The sequence below is a fragment of the Merops nubicus genome, unplaced genomic scaffold (assembly GCF_000691845.1).
Source record: "Merops nubicus isolate BGI_N331 unplaced genomic scaffold, ASM69184v1 scaffold6164, whole genome shotgun sequence".
Taxonomy (NCBI): Eukaryota; Metazoa; Chordata; class Aves; order Coraciiformes; family Meropidae; genus Merops; species Merops nubicus.
In genome coordinates, this window is record NW_008603497.1 from 293 (window position 1) to 23,497 (window position 23,205).

The 23,205-nt window shown below is 39.6% G+C and overlaps 2 protein-coding genes across 3 annotated transcripts; one reads left to right on the plus strand and one right to left on the minus strand.

Moving 5' to 3' along the window:
• Positions 1–507: 507 nt before the first annotated feature.
• LOC103771384 (chromosome unknown open reading frame, human C1orf27) lies at positions 508–17,141 on the plus strand. 2 transcript variants are annotated; one of them, XM_008938678.1, is made up of 14 exons: positions 536–634; positions 1,061–1,192; positions 1,584–1,679; positions 2,043–2,149; positions 2,868–2,904; positions 3,035–3,175; positions 4,626–4,721; positions 5,230–5,295; positions 7,579–7,707; positions 8,315–8,405; positions 9,791–9,976; positions 12,881–12,898; positions 15,584–15,676; positions 16,898–16,965. In XM_008938678.1, exons 1-14 carry the CDS (start codon positions 536–538, stop codon positions 16,963–16,965), a joined length of 1,359 nt encoding a protein of 452 aa, XP_008936926.1. The 2 variants fall into 2 exon arrangements, with proteins under 2 accessions (XP_008936927.1, XP_008936926.1); XM_008938679.1 differs by lacking the exon at positions 12,881–12,898 and having other exon boundaries at positions 508–634; positions 16,898–17,141.
• Positions 17,142–19,587: 2,446 nt separating this feature from the next.
• PDC (phosducin) lies at positions 19,588–22,986 on the minus strand. Its single transcript, XM_008938680.1, has 3 exons — positions 22,898–22,986; positions 20,768–20,928; positions 19,588–20,115 (listed from the first exon to the last, which is right to left on the minus strand). The coding sequence occupies exons 1-3, from the start codon at positions 22,956–22,958 to the stop codon at positions 19,588–19,590; spliced, it is 750 nt and encodes a 249-aa protein (XP_008936928.1). The 5' UTR covers positions 22,959–22,986.
• Positions 22,987–23,205: the final 219 nt, after the last annotated feature.

Here is a 23,205-nt window from a genome sequence, read left to right on the forward strand (position 1 = left end):
TGCCCCGGGTTCATATGGCTGCTGACGCTGTGAAGATGCCTTTTGAATAGTCTGCAGACGCTGTACTTCTAATGCATTCGGAATTGGAATGAAAATTGTGCATGGCATGATTGCAAGTGTAGAATTTAGCAAGACCCTCAAAGAATAACGTAAATGCACAAATGCACACTTTGCATTCTGGCCTCTGAAACATGATGCAGCAAGAAATTGTTGCTTGAAGATGTGTTTTTACTAGCTTTTAGTTGCATAACTTGCCATGTCATTTCAGTGGCAGGTATTTAAAATACTTTTCTTTCAAATAAGGGTCACATACGTCTTTCTCTAGTATAGAGATTTATAGTTTTCATTTATAAAAACAAACCCGTAGATCATAAAGCTTCTTCACTAGCCTGTGTTGCCAGATAAAGTATTAATCTATTCAGGATCTTTGTATGACACTTATTTTCATTTAAAGGGTGTAGTGTATATACTTTCTTTGGCTTTATACATTGTTTTGTAGATTGAAACTACAGTACTTGGCCTGAAACCTGTGACAATGGGTAGGACTTACTTTGTTGAGGAGGCGATTGGGCAGTATCTTTCAGACCTCAGCACAGAATTAAAGCCTTATGTCACTGGGCTGTTAATAGGGCAGGTAAGCATGCAATATCTGAGTTCTCTTCCATCTATGCATGTTCTAAGGGGAAGAACCCTTTGGCCACAATCATCTGGGATAAGTTTATTAACATCACCTTGAGCTTTTTTAATACAGGAGGGTGGTAATAGGGCCAGAAGGGACTTCTGTATAGAGTTTTTTCAGTGTCAACCAGCTACTCGTGTCTTTTAAAATCATTTTTTATAAGACACAGCACACAGAAAAGAAAATTATAGAGATAAAACTCATCACTGTACAAGGCTTAAAGGCAAAAGAAAATCCTGAAGGGATTATTTTTGTAATAAATAACTACAGAGTTTAGCAATAGCGAGTGTAAAGCAGCCATTACAGCCACTATTATGCAGTATATTCTCAGACTTGGTCCCAGCCTCATGGTACATGGGTTTATTTTGTTGGTTTTGGAAGTGCTCCCCACAAAGAGACTACGTCATTCGGGCTGTTCGGACGCCTCCAAAGGAAGAGCAGAAGGAAGAGAGCACCAGGCCTTCCAAGCTGGTGTCCATTGATGAGGAGTGGATAACTACACACGCCAGTCAGGTAGCACGAGATGAGCTGGTGAAGGGGTGGGAGGAACAGAAGGGAAATAAGATTCACAAAACAATCTAATTAATTGTGTCATGCTAAGCTTTTTCCTCAAAGTAAAAGAACCTTCCTAACCAAGCCAGGAACAGATATTTTAAGCCAAAGTATTGATACTGCTTTCCAATGTGATGAAGGAACAGAGGCTTGATAGGCTTTGCCTGAAGCAAAAAAACTTTCAAGAGGTGTTGCTGCCTTTCAGAATAACTTAAAAAAACCCCAACAGTCTTGCTTATTTCATTTCTGCTCTTGATGTATACATGTCTCATTAGAATTTTTTGATATATCAAGTAGTATGGTTGCTGGATCTCAGATTCCTATTAATAAATGTTTGTTTTTATTTTTTAAGGTTTCTAGAATGCTTCCTGGAGGCTTATTAGTTCTTGGTGTGTTCATTATTACAACTCCAGAACTGTCAAAAGAGAGTCAAAATACTTTGCGCAAGGTGAGCAGAGTTCCTGGGGGAAAGGTGGGAATATCTTTAGTTGTGTAGCTGAGGAATTTTCTATCACTGACTTGAGTACCTGTGGTGGTTTTGTTCCTTGATTTCTAAAAGCACAAATGTTCTGGTTTGATGTATGGCTTTGAGACTGAAACCTCAGGAATCATTGTCCTGTGGGACTGTACGAGGTACTGGGGAATTTAGTGCCACAAGCAGTTTCTGTTCTGTAGATGTAAGTTCATTTTATTGTTTTCATGAGGTAAGCGTGACAAGTGTTTTAAAGATGAGCAGGTTTTGAAGCCTGAGGTGCAAGATTCAGTTTTGGCAGAGCAATGCAATCACTTTTTTTTTTTTTTTAATCTTTAGCTGATCTTCTCAGTGGAGAAGTCCTTGACTAAAAGGCGGCTCTGGAAACCTGCTGAGGAGGAGGTCTCAGACAGAGCAGCTCTTCAGATTTGCTCTTCTACAAAAAAGTATCCTTTAGGGGCAAGCTTTATTGCTTGAGATTGCTGCCCCCAACCTCTTCCCTTAGTTATTTCTGCATAAAGGATAATTTGCGAGGAGGAACTTGTTTAACTTCAGATAGGCATGGATTTGTAAGTTGAAATCATGAAGTTTTCTGGTTAACCATGAGTGAGACTATTTACCCTCTTATTCTTGCAAAATTTCCATCGTTTCTTACCATTTTTCCGTGTGGTGGCATCATATTATGCCTTCCCCAGTCAGTTCTGATTTCCATAAATTGAAGAAAACATATGAAATACTAAAGTTGCTTCTTGTCCTTGCTGTTACTAATGAGACTTGAGTGGAAGTGGGGAAGTAGTGGCCATGTGGGACCTCTGCTAGTACTGCAGAAGAACACTAGGTGTGTTGGTAATGAGATAAGAGAAGGAGAGAAAACAAGGTTTTCCTTAGAGTGGGGAAAGAGATGAGGGCAAATTGCAAGTTGGTGCTTTGGTGATTCTCCCTGTGGATACCTATTGATCTTAATGTGTTTGTAAGAGATGGGACAACACCACTATGGTAGTTGGAGTTTACAGTCAAAAGTTTTATCGATTTTTACACTAATGAAAGGTGAGAACTTTCTTCAGAGCATAAGCTAGCTTAGCAAAATTAAAAGGCAAGTTAATTGTGAATTGTTATTAGTCAGTTCCTGGCTTTTGACTGGATCTTTTTCTTTAAGTAGTAAAGAGTAGTTTGCCGAACCTACGATGTGCAAGACCCAAAGGTAAGCTCATCATCCTCTGTGCCGTGCACAGCTTTTAATGCATGACATGTAGTGTTTGAAAACCCCACACCTCTATCTGAGTTACACAATGTTTTATATGAGTGCTGTGTTGCTGTTTTTCTGCTCTCAGAGTTCAGCTAAACCAGCAGACTGGAAGTATCAGAGCGCTCTGTCTGCGTCCTGGCTTGCTTTGGACTGTACTGTAAATGTTAACATTCACATTCCACTTCTTGCTACTTCACCAAACCATGACTTGGAGAAGAACACCAAGGTAACTGACTGGCTGCACCACTTTTGTAGTTGGTCTTTACACAGCTTTTTCTGTTGAAAAAGAGAGAATTGGACAGCGCGAGTAGAGGATTAGGACTAATCGGTGGAGAACGTTTGGTAGTTACCCCTAGTTAAATATAATTTTAAGTTACAATAAAGCATTCTTAGTATAAAAATTGTGGGTAGCTTTTCTTCTTCTGTGCTTAGTGTTGGTGGTTTCCTTTGTTTAAAATTATTTAGAATCACAGAATGGTTTGTGTTGGAAAGGATCCTAAAGGTTGTCTAGTTCCAACCCCCTGCCATGGGCAGGGACACTTCCCACTGGACCATGTTGCTCAAAGCCCTGTCCAAACTGGTCTTGAGTAGCTCCTGTGAGGAGAATCCACCATGTCCCTGGGCAACCTGTGCCAGTGTTGCACCACCCTCAGAGTGAAGAACTTCTTCATGATTTCTGATCTAAAGGTACTCTCTTTTGAAGCCATTCCCCTTACTTTAATTACAATTTAGCCATTGTCATGAAGTCTTTTCTGCTTTACCTAGTGACAGGCTACATCCAGTTAGAACAGGGTGTGGGGTGCATTTAACAGGCACTGACTTTCAGTAGGCTGTATCCCTCTCTCCAAACAGCTTTTTCTGTTGAAAAAGAGAGAATTGGACAGCGCGAGTAGAGGATTAGGACTAATCGGTGGAGAACGTTTGGTAGTTACCCCTAGTTAAATATAATTTTAAGTTACAATAAAGCATTCTTAGTATAAAAATTGTGGGTAGCTTTTCTTCTTCTGTGCTTAGTGTTGGTGGTTTCCTTTGTTTAAAATTATTTAGAATCACAGAATGGTTTGTGTTGGAAAGCATCCTAAAGGTTGTCTAGTTCCAACCCCCTGCCATGGGCAGGGACACTTCCCACTGGACCATGTTGCTCAAAGCCCTGTCCAAACTGGTCTTGAGTAGCTCCTGTGAGGAGAATCCACCATGTCCCTGGGCAACCTGTGCCAGTGTTGCACCACCCTCAGAGTGAAGAACTTCTTCATGATTTCTGATCTAAAGGTACTCTCTTTTGAAGCCATTCCCCTTACTTTAATTACAATTTAGCCATTGTCATGAAGTCTTTTCTGCTTTACCTAGTGACAGGCTACATCCAGTTAGAACAGGGTGTGGGGTGCATTTAACAGGCACTGACTTTCAGTAGGCTGTATCCCTCTCTCCAAAAATCAAATCCCTAGGGAAGCACTTCAGTGTTTTGTAATGCTTATTTCCTAATGGGTATATTCTGAATGTGTTGGTTTTACAATTTAACTTGAGAAAAACATAGATTTTTCAGAGACTTTTAAACTCGTGGAATAACTGTTGAAATATGTATTTCTATAATTTTTCACCTTGATACTGTCCTCCTCTTTTAGTGAAATTCTTTCTTCGAAATTATGAGATTTTTGTGGTTTCACTTTTTTTTAAAGAATGGGTTGACTCGATGGTCAAAACAGATAGAAGACAGTGTGTTTCTGATCAATGGACAAGTTAAAGATGATGATACAGAGCTACTGGAAGGGCAGGTGAGTACCAAACAACAAGGACCTGAGCTCTGATAAATCTGTAATTAGAACCTGCAGGATGGTAAAGCACTGGCTGAGGTGTTCTGTACAGTGTTTGTTGATCTAATTGGCCTATTTCAGGTAACTAATAAGCAGGGCTGATTGTGTTTCCAGCTTAATTGCTGCACATTCTCTGCTTCCCCCCTGGCAGTGTGAACACAATTATATATGAATTCTGAAAATTTTTCTATATGCTGTCTCCACATTAAAGAACATGAGTAAGGTGTTAATGTAGGTGGTGATATTTCCAAGACCTACTTACATCTAAATGTCTAAGAGTGGAAGCACCTCCTTTGGCTGTTACATTCATCTTTCGTTTAGTTTTGCAAATATTCTCATGGCTGTTTTCTAGGTGCTGTTTTTCTCACTTAAAAATCTATAAACTAGGGCACATTTTCTAACATAGTGAAGAGACTTGGATTTTTTTTTCCTGTTTCATGACACAGATCTTTTTTTTTTTTTTCCTCAGAAAAAGTTAAGAGGAAATACTCAGTCCAGCACTCATTTTTCTGATGTCAAGGTTCTGACACAGCTGGTGAGTAGTTAGTGGTTTGTAAAGTATAACTGTGCTGTTACCTTACAAAACAGAATAAAAAGATTGCATTCTGAATTATCTAGAAATCCAGTTTACTTAATCCTAAGACTTTTTTTTCCCCCCATGTATATTGAATATGAAAATTGTGGACAGATCTGCGTATTTTGTCTCTTTAGATACTTGTTTGGTAACCTCCTTAGATAACCACATTCTCTAAGAACTGCACAGTATAGCTGCAAGGAAAATTTGAAAAACTGATTATAGAAATTAAGTCCAGCAAGCTAATTAATTGCACAGTAGGTTACCTGTGTGTACCTGGATGTGCTGATTTCAAGGTGACTCTGTGATTCTGAAGTACAGAATCACCCCTACACTTTGATTTGCCATGGCTAGCTGTGGACATCTACTTGAATGGTTTCATCAGAAGCTCAGTGGGTGAAGGTATGGATCCTTTGAGCTGAATCATAAGCTGGAGCTGTTGGGTCTGTGTCAGCTGTTTCCTGTCTACCAGAGTTTATGCTGACTTGAACCCTGAATTAGGTGCTCAAGTCTAGGTCCTAAAGTCCATATGTGCCCAGGCTTTGTTTTGTAGGCTTCTTGCACAGCACAGGTCATCCTGTGTTGTCAGGTACTCCCTGGATTCTATAAGTTACATTTAGCAAAACTTGTTGAAATATGTGAAATGCCATTTTAAAGACTTGATGAGTATCTCAGCTTATTTTGTTGTTACTTTGTTCCAATGGATAATTGCCTCAGAGAAAGGAAAACTTTTTATTTAGTCTTTTTATTTGGTAGTTTATGCGCTTCCTGTGGAAGCTGCAGATCCTGTGTTTCCAGGTGTTGTCTTCGAGCCCTTCACACAGCACATTCATTGTTTTGGTCATTAGGGCCAATATCTCTAGGCAACAGTTCAATACTGTTCTAAATGTGATCACATTTATAATTTAGTACTGGCTGACAGAATGACTCTCAGGACACTGTAGGTTATGCTGACTACATACTAAACATGCAAACTTCATTGTTTTTTTTAAAAAAAAATATTAAAAATATTCCTAGTTTGCAAAGTTAACCAAAAACCACTTGCCTGGAAAATTTCACAGACATATATTTAATCTGCAAGAAATGGAACATCTGCAATCACAGAATCACAGCACAGTAGGGGTTGGAAGGGACCTCTGGAGATCACCTTGTCCACCCTCCTGCTAAATCAGGGTCACCCAGAGCAGGTTGCACAAGATCACATCTAGACAGGTTTGGAATCTCTCCAGAGGAGACTCCACAACCTCTGGCCGGCCTGCCTCCAGGGCTCTGGCACCCTCACTACAAACAAGTTTTTCCTCACATTTAGATGGAATTTCCCCTGTTCCAGTTTGTGCCTGTTGCCCCTTGTCCTGTCACTGAGCAGCACAGACTAGCATCTGGCTCCATCCTCTTGAGCAGCCCTTTAGATATTGAGAAGTATTAATGAGATCCCTTCTCAGTCTTCTCTTCTCCAGGCTAAACAGCCCCAGGGCTCTCAGCCTTTGCTCATCACACAGATGCTCCAGTCCCCTCAGCATCCTTGGACCCTCTGCTGGATCTCTCCGCTTGAACTGGGGAGCCCAGAACTGAACACAGTAGTCCAGGTGTGACCTCCCTAGGGCAGAACAGAGGGAGAACAACCTCCTTTGACCTGCTGGCCACAGTTGTCTTCATGCACCCCAGGACCCCATTGGCCTTCTTGGTCACAAGGGCACATTGCTCGCTCATGGTGACCTTGATTTCCCCCAGGTCCTTCTCTGTGAGCTGCTTTCAGGCAGGTCAGACCTTCACCTGTACTGGTGCAGGGGGTTGTTCCTCCTCAGGTGCAGGACTGTATGCTTGCCCTTGTTGAACTTCAGGAGGTTCCCTCTGCCCAACTCTGCAGCGTGTCCAGGTCTCACTGATTTGCAGTGCAGCTCTGATACGTCAGCCACTCCTCCAAGTTCTGCACCATCGGCAAACTTGCTGAGGTTCTGCCATGTCCTTTCATCCATGTCATTGATGAATATTTTGAACAAGACTGGAACCAGCCCTGACCCCTGGAGTACTCCTGGAAGAGTAAATATGTTTTCCATAATGGAAAAGGAGAAAGTTTTTCTGTCTCAACTAACACAACAAAAAAAAAAGTTATAAATTATGAGGGAAAACAGGTTAAATGTAAACATCCCTAAGTATGCTATTAATTTCCTAGTTCTGTTTTTTGTTTCTCCTGCTGCAAGTGCCTTGGTAACGAGATAAAACTGAAACATGTTTGTTCTTCAGTCCCAGGGTCCAAGTCGTCGATCAACAGCTACAGTCCAGGTCTGCAGCGGTTCCATAAATCTCAGAGGAGCTGTGAATTGCAGAGCCTACGTACATAACAACAAGCCAAAAGTTAAAGAAGCCATTCAGGTAGTGAAAAGGTGGTTAGTTCATCAGGAACGCCGTCCTGAAATATGTGAAAATTGTCATAGTGGTTTTTCGTTGCCAAAAAGACGTGGTCTGAACTGGGGTTCAGGTGTTCATCCCTTGAACTTGGGGATTGTGTGTGTGTGGTGAATTTGGTTCCTGCTTCACTTCCAGCAGGTGTCTCCAGTTCCTAAGGCTGTTCTCTGGTGAAACTTTGCACTAATTGTCAAGGTGATTAGGCTTTGAAGAATTTTCTTAAGAGAAAAATACAGATTTATTTAGTTGGGTATTATTTTTGTCCCCTCATACTGAATCAGTGCCATGTGATTATTTTGGGGTTTGATGGTAACATCTAGATTTTGTCCATTCTTATTCTAACAATGCTAACATTTTCCTCAGCTTTTCATTTTTGTTTTGTTTTCTTTTTCTGATTTTAATTCTTGTGATATTGGCTTCTCTTTATTGGACTTTTAAAATGTCTTTATTTTCTGGGAAAACTAGTCTTTCAACATGGATTAAACCTGTTGGAGACTTCTTTTCTTCTGTTTTGCTAGTCAGAAGCTTTGCAAATGGCTTTTATATTACTGATGTTTTTGCTTTCTCCTTGCAGGCTTTGAAAAGAGACATAATAAACACATTGAGTGATCGGTGTGAAATACTGTTTGAAGATCTGATTATAAATGAAGGACCTCACAAAAAAAGTAGGAATTGAAAGAATCCAACAGCTTACATTTGCAAGAATTTTGTTTGTTGTAGAAAATGGTGCTGGTGTATTGAAGTTCCACTCTGGATAGAGCAGAATGAAAAGCAAAGGGTGGAGGTTGCTTGCCAGCCATGACTTTTTCTTAAATCCAGAGAATTTTTGTCAAGTTCAGATGTATTCTGTGGCATTGCAGTTTTCACACGAAGCTTGTATTCAGTTCTCATGACTGCAGAATGCAATTTTAGCTCTTCTCACTGATCGGAAATTTTGTAAATTTAAAAAATTCTCCAGTTGCACTCTCCTTTGCAAGTCTGAACTGTAACTTGGATATTTCAAATGTTTATTATTTCTTTTTAAATCACTGTGGTATTCATGTTAATATTTAAGTAGCTGGGAACTTGGTAGGGTTAAAAAAACCAGCTGGACGTGGCCTTCTGTGTTCTGATGCCACCTGTGTTACAAAATCTGCTGGACATGAACTCTGCAGTTCAACAGTTCATGTCCATTGAAGTGCTACCTCCACTATGGCATTGTGTGTGGCGATTATTGTATGAAGAAGTATCCTGATGATTTTTTTAATCTAATTGTACAGATAGATTGTGATTATATTAGGTACTAAGGGGGTGTATGCTGAGACCAGATCCCCTAGATCATGCTGGGTGATTCTTAAGTCAATGGTATCAAGTTATCTTGTGTTCTTGTGGAAGTTTTTTTTAAATCAAATATTGTTAGTTAATTGAAATACCAATTTGAAGGCCTTACATAAAGGAAAGCCTTTCAGAAGATACTATATTTGGTAGTCATTTTAGACAGAAAAGAAATGGAAACAAGATGATTGTGTTAGGAAAAATTATTCATGTTCCAAATTAGCATTTAGTTTCAGATAACGTGCTTTATTTTGGAGTTAGCCAACTTTACCCAGCCTCCAGGATTTAAATTTGTTTTCAAGTGCATGCAGTTTTCAGTTCACTCTTCAGGTGGCACCCGTACTTCATGGCTTTATGGCACAAAGCAGCCCAGGGTTTGCAGTGCTTTGTGGTGCTGAAATCCTGTGCTGTTCTGTGGACACTCTTATCTGCAGTCTTTCCCGGAGTTCTTTTGCTAGTCATTCTAAACATGTAAAAAAGTATGCTTAATGTTGTTATAGTCTGTTTTGGAGGTCACTTGGGTATTTCTGGAGAGACTAATCTAAGGACATAAATCAATATAATAACAGCCAAAACTTTTATAAAACAGCAACAATTTAAACCATGTCTGAAAGAAGGAGTTTTGCATGGAAACCTTGAGCAGTTCTTTTGCAAGAGCCTTATCTTATGGACAGAGATTAATGAGGAATTTTATCATAACTGGCAAGGTTTTTATTTTTCCCCCCTTTTCTTTCAGATTTTGAGAGGGAATATCATGTTTTACCTCAAAGACTGTTTGTCCCTGTTGCTGGATCTAGTGTGATGCTCAGTGATTATAAGTTTGGTGATGAAGGCACTGGAGAAATCCAGGAACGTTTTGTCGAGATGTTGGATCAATCTGTGCAAGCTGAAGATATCCATATAGCAGAGGAAATAAACACAGGTAAATACAGCATCCGAGAGCCAGGACAGACTGCATCATGGGGTGCAAAAATGTTGCCTAATGGCAGAGGTCAGTCTTGCCCAGATATGGATGTGCTTCAGGTTGGCTTACTCCACTTAAGGGTCTCAGGATCTGCATTGATCACATTACAGTGTAAATACATTTGTGCAAAGTTGTAAGAGTTCCTGCAGGTTTTGTATTGAACTTGTAACAGGCCTCTCTCTCTTTTCTCAAGTATTTTGCTCTTGCTGCATTATTTGTGCAACCATGGTTGCAGTTCAGGAGCTACAGCAGACACATAAATATGTGGTTGAACGAGGTTTGCATCCATTACTATGCACGTGAATTAAGGGTGATTCTATATTGGCAAATAAAACATAAGAAACACCTGTAAAGCTTTATATTCTGGTCACTTTTATAGTAGTTCAAGTTCTCTGCAGTAAGAGTGGAGTAGTTCTGATTCTGCTTAGAAATAAGAACTTGAGAGCTTTGGTCAAACATTGGGGTTTTTTTCACTAAGTATTAAATACATATGTAGTCTAATGTGTTTTTCTAAAAGTCCCCTTTGGAGAAATTCCACACCTACCTGGGCTTGATCCTGGGCAACCTGCTCTGGGTGACCCTGCTTTAGCAGGGGGCTTGGATGAGATGATCTACAGAGGTCCCTTCAAACCCCCACCATGCTGGGATTCTGTGATCTCATGCTAAAACCTGACTCTTTCAAAAATATAATTTATGTATCCAAGGCAGCACCCAGAACTGTAGCTGAGTGAAGCACCTGAAATTGAAAGAAAATTTAGAGAGATTTTTATTTTCTATGGAGTGTCTTATAAGTTTATGGTCTGATTATGAGACTGTAAGATTCCTTTTAATACAGCTATTTTGTTATATTTAAGTTACTGACTTTCTTTTTCTGAATATTTCTGGTTTACATAATTTCCTATTGTGTATTTTTTTTTCTTCCATACAACTTTGATTTCAATGTAGGAATCAAATCTGTAGCTCAAATGCATCTAATAATACTTCCTGTGATCTTCTGGAAGAGATGTCTTTACTTCATTTTTTTTTCCCACCATCAATGTGAATGTGAGCTGCAGATTAGAGTTTTATAATATAAATGTAAAAAACAAACAAACCAACCAAACAAACAAAAAAACACACAAAAACCCCCCATCATCACCAAAAAAAACCCTCAAACCATACCCAACAACAAAACCAGACTAATTCTCAAATAAGAACTTTGGTCACTGTTTTATGTTGGGTTTAGGGACAAAAAGTGGAAAAAGTAGCTGTGAGCTTGCTGTGTAGGTTGAACTGTGATTACTGATGCTCTACTTGACTGTTTACCTTGATTTTTTGAGTTTATTAATTTCAGAGCTAACCATAAATTCTTATGTCTTTCTAAATGAAGCAGTTTTCCTAGGTTTTAACTAAACCTATTAGCAGTGAGTCTGACTCATTATTTTGAGGAGTGAAGGATATACACAGCTCAAGAAAAACAGGAAAGCCAGTAAAATTCTCTCTTGCACTATAAGAGTATGTTTAATAACATTAAAGCTAATTATTGCTGAGCTTTATAGAATTAGTATAACTTAGGTAAGCAAATTAATATTGTTGTAGTAGTGGAGATAGGCGTGGGAGGGAGAGAGATGAATCAGTTTAGCTTTACTGTGTATGTAAGGATGTATGATCTGGAGGTAGGAGGAAGGCATGATGAGACTAACAACAATGCATCACAAAGATTTGATACCATTAATTAGTGTAAAATGATGTCCAGGGAGCCCACAAAACGAGTTTGTGTATTCTTGTAGCTTGCTGGTTATAGAATCGGCTGTGTGGGACTTATTTTCTTTTTTAACAAGTAAATTAAAGTAGGTGCATAGCAGCAGAAAGGGAAAAAAAAAAAAAACAAACAAAAAACAAAACCCCATACAAAGGAAAGAGTTCAGAAAAAAAATAAGAGACCGGCCTTGTTCCAGAGAACAATATTATAAAGTCCATAGAATGGGTTCTGTTAATAGGGATGAAAGGAATAATCCTATCAGCACACCACCATTCAGTCCTGATAGTTATTGTTATGGCATTATTAACTTGTGATTGATTTATATGCTTTTATTAACACCAGGGATATGGTTTTAGAAATTAGACTTGTGAAACTGTCCTGTGTTTTAGAGAAGAGTGTTAATTTTGCAATTTGGTTTTTATTGGCCCTTTGGCATGAAGAGTCTGGATAGCGTTGTGAACATGATTTTGTGACACTGAGATTTTGGAGGTTCCTTGTGGAAGGGCTTTTTCAGTGCCTCAGTCCAGTTTGGTAATGTTTGTTGTTTCTCAAAGCCTAGTGCTGTCTCTTTTAGTGATAGTCAATATTCAGTCATCATGGGAGAGCTGGTTTGTAGTGAATTTAGACAGCAGCCTTTCTGTTTGTATCAGGATTCCTGTGGTCTTGGGTACCAACCTTGAATTAATTGGGAATGCTATCCATAGTGAAGTTCTGGGGAAAGTGCTGATAAAATAGTTTGTTTGAAATTCAAGAACATGAGCAGACTTTTGAAGTGATTTTTTTTTGTTGTGGATCTCTAAAATATGTGCTTAAGAAGAAGAGAATCTAATCAGTATATCCAGAAGAATTTTTTTAAGCAGCTTTTAGTCAAAACATATGAAGCAAAGGTATTTTGAGAAGGTCAGTTTTATGTGCTTACTTGATTTGGCCTCTGCTGCTGTCTCCTACAGTTTTATTCTCTTGATTCCTTGTACAGCTCTCCAGTGGGGTCACTTAGTACTGGGTCTTGCTTTAAAATTGTTGCATGGAGAATAGAAAGTAAAAACTGATCTATTTGTCCAGGTATTTGCTTTCTTTTGGTTCTGCAGAAACAGGTGCTGGGGAATAAATCACAACTCCAGCCCCCGTGAGCTCCAACAGCACCAGTTCAGATACAGTGCAAATAACAGAGAAATCAGATGTGATTGGTTATGTGATTTTACATCTTTGTACACATGCCCCATCCATTGCTCATTCATTGTGCTATTATGTAATTCATTCTACTAAGGTGCTCCTACATTTACATTTCAGTTCTCCTCCTAGGGGTGTAGGTTTTAGTATTAAAACCATCACAGGCTATGTTGGGGACACCTTGTATTTTGATCGTTGTCCAAATTTGTTTCTGGTTTGTGTAGAGAAGACAGAATGAGGCATTGTCTACAAGAGTGGACAGAATTTTACTGTCTTTAGAGTAATTCTTGTCTTTTTTTTTGTGGTTGTTTTAGCCTTTAAGATCATTCTGCCCTTTAATGCTAGGGCCCTTCCAGTCTTGTTACCCTGGTTTTAGACCAGTTTATTGTGTGCTTATTCAGCCTAAAAGTTTTTAACTTCATGCTTCTGACATAAATATAATTGGTATTAGAAAGCATCTGCTTTTGAAAACTTTGTGCAATTTATACTACAGCTGCTTCATGTGCAAGTCTTCCATAAGGTAATGGCATAAATGCCTTTGGTAACTAAACAGCTCCAGGGTTTTTATTCTTTCTGTTTTTTTCTTTCCCCCTGAGCCCGCGAGCATTGCTGCCTTGATGTGCAGCTTCAAAAGTTACCTTTGGAAAAGTGCAACAGTTCTTAGGGAGGTGCAAAGAAATATCAAGTTAGAGGGAGCAAACCATCCAACTTGCTCATCAGAACAAAAGCAGTAAGAAACCTCCTGGATCTAGACTTCAAAAGTGACCCAGGAAATGTGGTCTACACCTCTAAAAGTAATGTGTTATTTTAAGGAACTGAAAAATATTGTAGTTCAGAGAGAATGTGGTGTTTTTACTGTGCTAGTTAAGGTACTTTCTTTAAAAGTTATCTTACAACAGCTAATCATTCATTTACTCTAGTTGAAGATTTCTGCTTGTATTTTAGGTGTGTTCTCTGCACAGAAAAAATGATGGAACTCATTGTGGCCTTGCTGTGGACCAGTGGGCCAGAGATATTTGATAACTTCTCTTCAGGAAGGCACCCCTTGCATTGAAATACATCCTTATTTTTGTTTTACATGTGCGTGCAGATTGCAGAGAGCTCTCAAAGCAATGTTTGTCCTTAATGACTGCATAGGGAGGTGCATGTATATATCTTGCTATCCTGGTAATTTTCACGTTGGACAGTTATTAATTGCTGTGCTGTAATACTTACTACAGAAAGTCAGTAGGTTCAGGGATAAAACCAGGAAGAGATGGGTCTTAGATAATCTAGTTTGTGTGCTTTTGACTGACAACAGGTCTCACGCAAGTTTAACTTAAGATTTTGAAGATAATCGTGCACATGACTCATGTTAGATGACAGAGGCAACCTTTCTGATCACAATCTGGATCATGCATTTTCCCCCATCGCTAATGATACGATAGAGAAAGTAGTTTTCCATGAATCATTTTCATATGAATCATACAGCGGATGTGGATAATTACTCAACTATATAACTTGTAATTTATAGGTGATTGAGAACCTCACTGGAAATGCGAGATCTAGTTTTATTTAGATCAGTATTCCATGGAACTGCTAAGATTTGATACCTGGTACTGCTGTGAATTTTCCTTCATCTTCTGAAGAAGAACAACCTGGCTTTTTTCCATATCTCAGTATGCTTATTCTGTTCTTTCTGAAGACATCCAGATTTCTCTGCAATAGCACAACCCTTTTCTCTTACCGCTTATTTGTTCAGAAGACATCTGCAGCTAATGAATTGTAATTAGAGCTTTTGACAAGTGATGACTTTAGGAAATTATTCTGGGGAAAGGAATGCAATTTGACAACTTTTGGCCCACCACCACCAAGTAAGCATATCACTGAACTGCATAGTCCAAAGCATGCTTTGGACAAACAGACAAGTGCAGATGGAGGACTCAAGATTAATCCCCTTCTTTGTCTCCTCCTCTCACAAGCTGGATATAGCCAAGTGATTAGGGAAATCTTTGGGAAGGAAATAGAAATGGATTTGAATCCCATCAGACTGGAAATAGAGTCAAGCTCTCTCGCATCCTGTCTGAGCAGCCTAAGGATTTAATAGTTCTTCCGAAGGGGAATGTGTCCTCCAGGCCTGCTCTGAAAGTGTATTTTTTAGGGGATCTTGAAAAAGGAGTTTCTGTGCTTTGAAAAAAACAAAAGTCTATGGCTGCTGGGTAGGGAAGTGGTGCTGGGCTTGTTCTTTCAGCAGCAGTGGGATTTGCACATAGTCTGAACTCTGGACAACTGACTTTGAAGGGAACACTTGGATCTTGGAAGGTGGTTAATGGCTCATTTTGGTGATTTCCCTCTGAGTAGTCGGATTCTCCCCAGGTTACGAGAAGGAGGTTGGATATTTTACTCTGGAAGCAGGGTGCAGAAAGGGAGTTTCGGAGAAAGAACTTCCCAAATGTGTTTTTATTTTCACTCTTCCAGCCATATAAAATAGTTTAGTTCTATGCTGTTAGTACTGTACCATTTCTGCTGCAATAAACTGTTTTTGTTTTTTTTCTACTCTAAATGTATTTTATAAAGTTGATACAGAGTTCTTGGCCTCTTGTATTAATCCGACTATGAAACAGAATCGTTAACTCTTCACCTGGTATTTACTTCTCCACTTGATTTCCATGCAGTTGATATTTGTCCAGTTACTGACAGCACGGACGACACACAACAGAAACAACTGACAAAAGCAATGTTGCTGTTGAAACTTCGACAAAACATGGGTATGTTACTCCCCTGATGTTTTGCTATTATTATTATTTAGCCATACTGGGCCCTTTTGGTGCTTTTAGCTTCCATGGCTTTATTAATAAACTGGTGAGATTAATACAATACTTTCTTAAATGAGTCCCCATTTCAATAGTGTAGGTGCAGGGTGTTTCTGGGGAAGAAACAACCAGAGCCTGCTGTTGGCACAAAGCAAACATTCACATTTGTTCAGCCTACAAGTCAGTACAAAAGACTCATGTAGCTTTAGTTCTTTTTTGGAGAGCCACTGCTTCTGTAATGCTGTACTTTTTTTTTTTTTTTTTTTAATTTTTAAAACACCACCAAACTAAACAGCTGAATGCCTTTGTCAACCAGGCACCCATAAATTGGCTAGTGACTCACTAATCTTGCTTCCAAAGCTGACAAATACATATGGGCTTGGTTGCTCATTGTAAGCCTCAGTAATTCAGGGAACACCAGCCACGACTCTTCTTTCAAATACAACTTCTTCATGATACTCCTTCGTCCAGCTCTCTGATATCTCTCTGCACTTAGTACAGTTCTCTTTGCTGTGGCTGTCTTTTCAGTATACTTTGGTCAACAAAACAGTAACTTGTGTTTTCTGTTAATTCTTAGAAGTAGAACACAATAGCTGGAAGATTAAAGAGTAGTAGCAGTAAATACATGTTTGCTGTGGATGTAACAATGTTTTCCCTTGAATCATCGCTCTGGTGTTTTGGATTTTTTCTGTCACCTTCTCAACTACATCAGTAACAAGCATATTAATTAATGGGAAAATTATTGTTGTGCTCCAAAAGAGACTTAAAGTAGAGGTAGTACCACACGGAAAAGAAAAAAAACGTCATGGCTTTTGTTTCTTAAAGCTTAAAATTGTTGTTAATTTTCCTAGTCTGTTTACACAGTGATGCAGAATCTGTGTGTTATTTTATGAGCAGGTACATGGCCAAGGTACTACAAAATACAGAGTCAACTGGGTTCCTGGAAGGATCCTGCTCTGGGTCGAAAAGTTATGTGGAACTCTTATAACTAACTTAGTTATCAGGCACGGTGGCTTTAGATTTAGGCTTAGCAGGGGTCTGGGGTTGTTGGGGTGACTCTCTCAGGGTTTCCCCTCCTGTGTGTTGCTCACCTTGCCCCTGCCCTCCACACCCTGGAGCTGCTGGGGACTGGGCTGCCCTTGCCACTGACGGAATGTGTTTCCTTTGTTGCTGTAGGTGTGGTAATAGCAGCTGCTGTCGCGGTGTTCGCATCCATCTTCTCCTTCAATTACTTCAGCGATTAAACTCAAGCGACCGGAGCTTCGTGGAGGTGTTGGCCAGTTACAAGATGGAAACATCTGGGTGTACTATATTATTTATTCAGAACTGTTGCCTAAATACCACCAGTTAGATGTGCAATATAAATTGTAATGATAGGTTCAGTTACCTTGTTCCAGCATGGACTTATTATATCAAGTAGGATCATGCAGTTACAGTGTCAAATAGAAGGTGAATCAAGTTTATGAGAAACTAACCCTGTCGCTCTGTATAAATGAATGGTAGTATTATTTTCCAGAAGGATCTCTCAAACCAATGTAGAACCTTTGTTTTCTTCCTACTTGCTCTTTTAATGCAAACTGCTACTCCTGATGTTTTTCAGACTATGGATAAGACTAGCATAATTACCTGGTATAACAATTCTTGCTTTAAGGGTTCCTTTGCTAAGAGAAATCTCATCTCATTGAAGTTAATTGGGGGAAAAATTAGATTTAATGAAGCCATTGTTTCACCATACACATTTTAGATAATATTGATTAACTAGCATAAGTATACAAAGTAGACTAGTTTCTAATAGTTTCAAGACTAGACCAATTCAGCCTGTAAATACCTCAGATAACTGGAGAACTCAGAAATCTTCAAAATGTGTAGAGCTTTTGAGATGTATCTGCTGCCTTTTACTCAGTGACTTGGGTGAGAATTTCTCTGTCCAGCTCCGATTCAGTCATCGTTCTCTTGGAATATGAACTATGGCAGCAATAGCTGCAGCTAGGCAGCCCCTGTGATACATGCAAATTGCCCAAATTGTTTGCTAATCAGGATTTTTAGATGATAAACAGGTGTCTGTCCAGTGTGAGATACTCTCTTGGGTATGTAAAGTGATAACATTATTGTTCAGTCACTGTGAGGAGAGCGTAAGGATGGAAGAATTCTAGTAAGGTTAATAAAGGTAATTATTATATGAAATCTGATGTTTACCTGAATCTGAGCTACAGTAGAAGAGAATTCCAGATTTTGGGGCATTTTAATACTGCTGCAAATTTCTTCTTTGTATAAGGCACTGGAACACTAAGAGAAAGGGTACAAAGACTTCAGTTCTAAAGCATAACCAAGGGTGTACAGGGATGCTTTTAATAAAAGGCAACAATGAGGAAAGTGTCATAATTACTACTGGCTCATCTGTGTATTCTGTTTTTACATGCTTGGAAAAAGAGCTGATTTTTCTATTGTAACAGTATTTTGGAACAGAGCATTGACCTTTTGTGTTCAGCATTGCACAGGTAGGGCCTCTCAGAGGAAAGAAAATGTGATGGAGGCACTGCGTCCAACTGCTGGGTGTTTTGTGGGTGCATGTTGTTCTGTGCAAGTGGGTGGGATCAGTAGGCAAGGTGGCATTATGCTGGTGCATTTGGTTCCAGGGGAGGTTGAGTGCTATCTAGAAAATGAGATTATTTTTGTAGTGTACTTCAAAGTACTGCACTTTAAGGGGGGGTTGGAGCAGGGGGGAAGGAAGTATATGTGCTTTCAGAGAAAAAATACAAAACTATTCTGTAGTTTGGAAGTTTTGCTTGAAACTCAGCCACAGAAGTACACATTTGAGATGCTAAATGTCTTACACTAGAATCATTGAAATGCTTCTAATGTTTTGTTGTGTTGTACCACAACTGGAGTAGGTAGATTTTTTTTAGACTTAAAGATAGAGGAAGGTTTATAGTGAGCTCACTATAAATGCTGTGTCTTCCTCTCACAGAGATTGCTATCTTGTAGTTCTCAGCAGCATCCCTTTAGCAAAACTTAAAGCTTTGAGTTCAGCAAATGTCTGTGTGCTTACTAATATTTCACATCTTCTCAAGGTTAAGGTTATGTGCTACCAATATATTTCACACTTCCAGTGGCAGGTTTTGGAAGCTATTGAGCTTTATTCAGAGTTATTACATAAGCACAATATCCTTTTTCAGTAACTTGCAGACATTTCAAATATCACTATTTAAAATATGGAGCAACAATGAACTGAAAGTAGCTGATAACCTGTCTGTGTTAGCTGTTGGGATGACAAACGTACAGAAGCGCTGAGCTAACATCTGTATTTTCATGAATATTGAAATTTCAATGCAGAAGCATAAAATGTCCTAGATACCTAAGCCTTTTAGGAATGCAAGGACTTTGGGCTGTTTCTTTGTCCTTAAAACTGCTGGACAGGCTCTTGTTCCTACTGAGTTCAGCAGAAGTGAATCTGGAGAGCCAGGACTCGCTGTAATTCCAGAGCATGGAGATGGCTTTTTGTGTATGCAGAGGGGTAGATCAGTCCTGTTCCTGCTGCAGTTCTTGTGCTTTGTGGAGCCAGATCTGAGCCCCCCATTTTCCATTTTTTTTTTTTTCCTCCTTAGTTTCTTAACGATCACCAGTATTGTCTCATGTTTTTCCTATTACTTGTGGCTGGCATAGAAATAGTTATGTACAAGGCTGCCAGCTGTATATGCTTTAAGTAAAATTCACATACTAGCAGTTAAGCTGTTATTATATATGTGAATCTTACAAATAAGTTAGTAAAGACAATCTTCTCTAAATGAGATGGGTGTTACTGAGGTTGATTTACAACATACTGAAGAAAGAAAGGGAGACAGTGAGGACTATAGCTCTACATCTTATTATTCAACATCTTGCTCATCCGTGTTGCCATTTCCCAGTGCTGGAAGCTCCCTTTCAGGTAGCAGCCCATACTCATTTAGGAAAGACTCCACATCCACAGCAAAAAACTCCTCATTGAATTGTTCAGAAACACTGATGAAATTGCTCAGCAGCTCCCCACCCTTATAGACAAGCAGAGTGGGAAGCACCTCGTTTGAGAAGCGGTCTCCAGCCCCCGTGTCGGAGGCCTTGATCTTGCAGAACTTCACGGTGGCATACTCGGCTGCCAGGCAGGTCAAGCTGTTGTTGAGAGCCTCGCAGCCCTTGATGCCATCTTCATAAATGTGGACAATGACTGTGGTAGTTTTACGTTCTTTCTCGATAGCCTCCAGGAACTGTTCCCCATTCTGCAGCTCACACAAATAACCATATTTTGGCCCAAAACTCAGCCTCTGGTGCATATCCTGCATGCAGCGTTTGCGGTATTTTTGTAGGCAAGTTTCATCTTCTTGCTCATCATGGATTAATTCATACTCTTGCATGCTCATCTGTGAATATTGAGAGAATGTGATATTAATAAGTAACCTGTTGGTATCGAAAACAGGAAGAGTTTAAGTTGTCTAAAGAACATTGCATCAAAAGCTTAGCCTGGAGAGCAGTTGCCCTACAGTGGCTCTGGAAGGGCTCTTCAAGAGATAGGTCAAGATCCTTTCTCAACACTTGCCTATCAACTTGATGGTATTGAAGATGGTTGCTGCATTTGGCAAAAACTTTTGGATCTTCTAGAGTCGGTGGGAATGTTGTCAATGACTGTAGCAGTGTCAAAGTTTAATTCCTGTATTTTTATGGGGTTTGGGTTAGGGCTGGTAAATGGCGATGAGTGAAGTTCAGGCACAGAGCTCTATCCTGACTTTTTAAACATGTCAAAAAACTTTCCATTCCTATAAACCAAATAGAGATTATTGAGGCAGGGGAGGGTGAAAGAAAGGTCAGACCCTGGTGTTTTGTGCTGCATTGTTGTGAAATATACTGCTTATTTTACTTTCCTTGAGAGGCTAGATGGTTGCATGTGCATTTGTTCTCTATATTGTGAGAGCTCTGCTAAGCTGTATAGGAACCGAGTGAAAAATTCAGGATTTTCTAGCTTATAACCAGTATGTTTTATATAGAATCAAAATTAATTTATCTTGCTTTTTTTACCTTGCGGCAGAATCTCTCTCTGGTGTCTTTGTCATCTTTACTGGAACATCTGTGTGGTGATGACATTTGTCTAAGAATTTCTTTCTTGCTCATGGATAAGGAGTCTCTGTCTTCGCTTTCTAATTTAAACTTCCTCCAGTCATTGATCACGCCTTTGGGCCCTAAGAGAAACAGAGTTAGGTGAGAAGCTTGCTGCAACCAGAAGCTATCTTAAGAAGTTTCTGCTCTTTGCTGATTCAACCTGTGCCACAGTTTGTCTGCCCCTTTTCTGTCCAGAGCACTCTGCAGGACTGCTGAGAACCAGAGCTTTGGGACCAATGGGTTATAGTAGTCTACAAAAGATAGAGGTTTTTGTCTAACCTGGATTGATTCAGTGGTCTGGTTCTTATCGGGATCCCATAAGAGAATTTTTGTGAATTACACGAGCAGTTAACAAGGATGAGGATGTTGAAACCTGTTAAAAGTGATATGTTGGCCAAAACTAGTCTTTTGTAGAAGTATATCTACATTTCTCTATAGATACTGTATTTGCATACGGAACATGTGTTAGGACTTACAGTAAAGCTAACAATGCAGGACACTTGAGGGTTTTTGTTGGTTGGTTGGTTTCTTTTGGTTTGGTGGTTTGATTTTTTTTTTTTTTTTAATCCATACCTGTTGTACTGGAAGAGTAACCTGTAAGGCACATGCTCTGCTAGTTCTGATTGTAATGCAGATCTTGGTCTTTGCAGCTGGGTGATTAAAGCAGTTAAACTTTGAAACAGGAGAAAAAAAAAAATTCAAAATTCCAGTGGTGTTTCTCAAAATGCAACATTTTCATCTGCGTCTTAGATTAAAAAGCAAAACCAAGGGATATTTTAGTGTTTTAAAAGGTGAGGTTTATTTCTGTGGAAAATTTACAAAAGGCTTGGTAAGCAGCTCTCCCTGTCGTAAGAGAGATGTGGTGTTGCCTGTTGCCAAGACTCTGTTTTGGATTAAATTTCCACATCTTGAAATGGTGGCTAAAGGGACTGTACACTACTCAGTGGACAGGGAAGATGACCTGATCTTTTTTAAGCAAGATTCCAAAACGGGGATTAGCCTGGACTTCTTGGCATGGTGATAGCAGTACAGTAGCCCGGTTTCCAAAATTACTTTGAAGCCTGGGGTGTGGATGTAGTGCCCTACATTTGGGTCTCTGAAATATATGTATTATATATATAATAATCTGGGCCAACAGGAGCAATGGTGGTTGGGAAAGAACCCCAGGAAGAGTCATTGCAAGAGCTGCATTTATGATAGCACAAAGAAAAAGAAGCCCTCGGAGCACAGGGAGGGAACGATTGCCTGCTGGCAGCGTGGGATGAAGTGATACCTGTCTGCAGAGCTGAATACAATGCCAGGACTCATAAAAATCATGGTGATTGAGTGCTGGATTAAAAAGAATCGTGATTCTAAGCAAGGATGCTTTTAAATGCCATGCTGTTTGCCAAAAGGATTTATAGGTTCACTTATAGCCTTGGATGTTCCTTCTATCCGAAGAAAAAAAAAATCATTCAACCTTTATAGTGAAATCTTATAACCTAATTCTAGCATGTAAGTGTGGGTTTTGCTGCAGTTTTGTTTTCTTTTCCCCAGGAGAAGAAAGCCTATTGTTCATGACTGAAGCAATAAACCAACTAGATCTACGCTGGGCCATGGCTGTTGGTGGCTTCTTCAACTGCCTTCTGTGTTTTGCCATTTGCTTTGGGTATGAGGAGGATTGGCATAAAGATCAGTTTGGTATTACCTGCCCTTCCCTGAGGGGTGTTCATAGAATCATAGAATGTCTGGGCTGGAAGGCACCTCCAAAAGTCATCTAGTCCAACCCCCCTGCCATAAGCAGGGACATCTCCAACTAGATCAAGCTACTTAAAGCTTCATCCAGCCTGATCTTGAATGTCCCCAGAGATAGGGCCTCCACCACCTGTTTGGGCAAAGTGTCTGGGCAAGTGTTGCCTACTCCAAAATATGTTCTCAGTGGCTCTGGAACCCGTGTTTCTGTCTAAGGGTTTTGGCAAACCAATTGGATCTACTTGATTTCTGGGCTTCCCCAGTGATCAGGGACCGTTTAGCTTATTTCCAGAAAAAAAATTCAGATAGTTTTCTTGCCTGTGTGTGTTGCCTGTCCCTCAAAATCTTCTTCAAAGCTGGTGTTGGCATTTTCTTCCATTTCGGTAGCTGGAGTAGGAGATGCTGCAAGTTCAAAGAGGAGAACAGTTAATGCTGGGATAGAAAAGGGATAAGCTTAGAGCAGGTACAGTGCTGTTCAGTATCAGTGGGGGTCAAAATACACTTGATAGTTGTAGAGCTTCTCATCATCTCATGAAAAGTAATTAAGATGTATGTCAGTCTCTTGAAATAGATGTCTGGCCAGGTTCTTACCAAAAGAGTGCCTAGGTGGAGATTTCTTCATTATA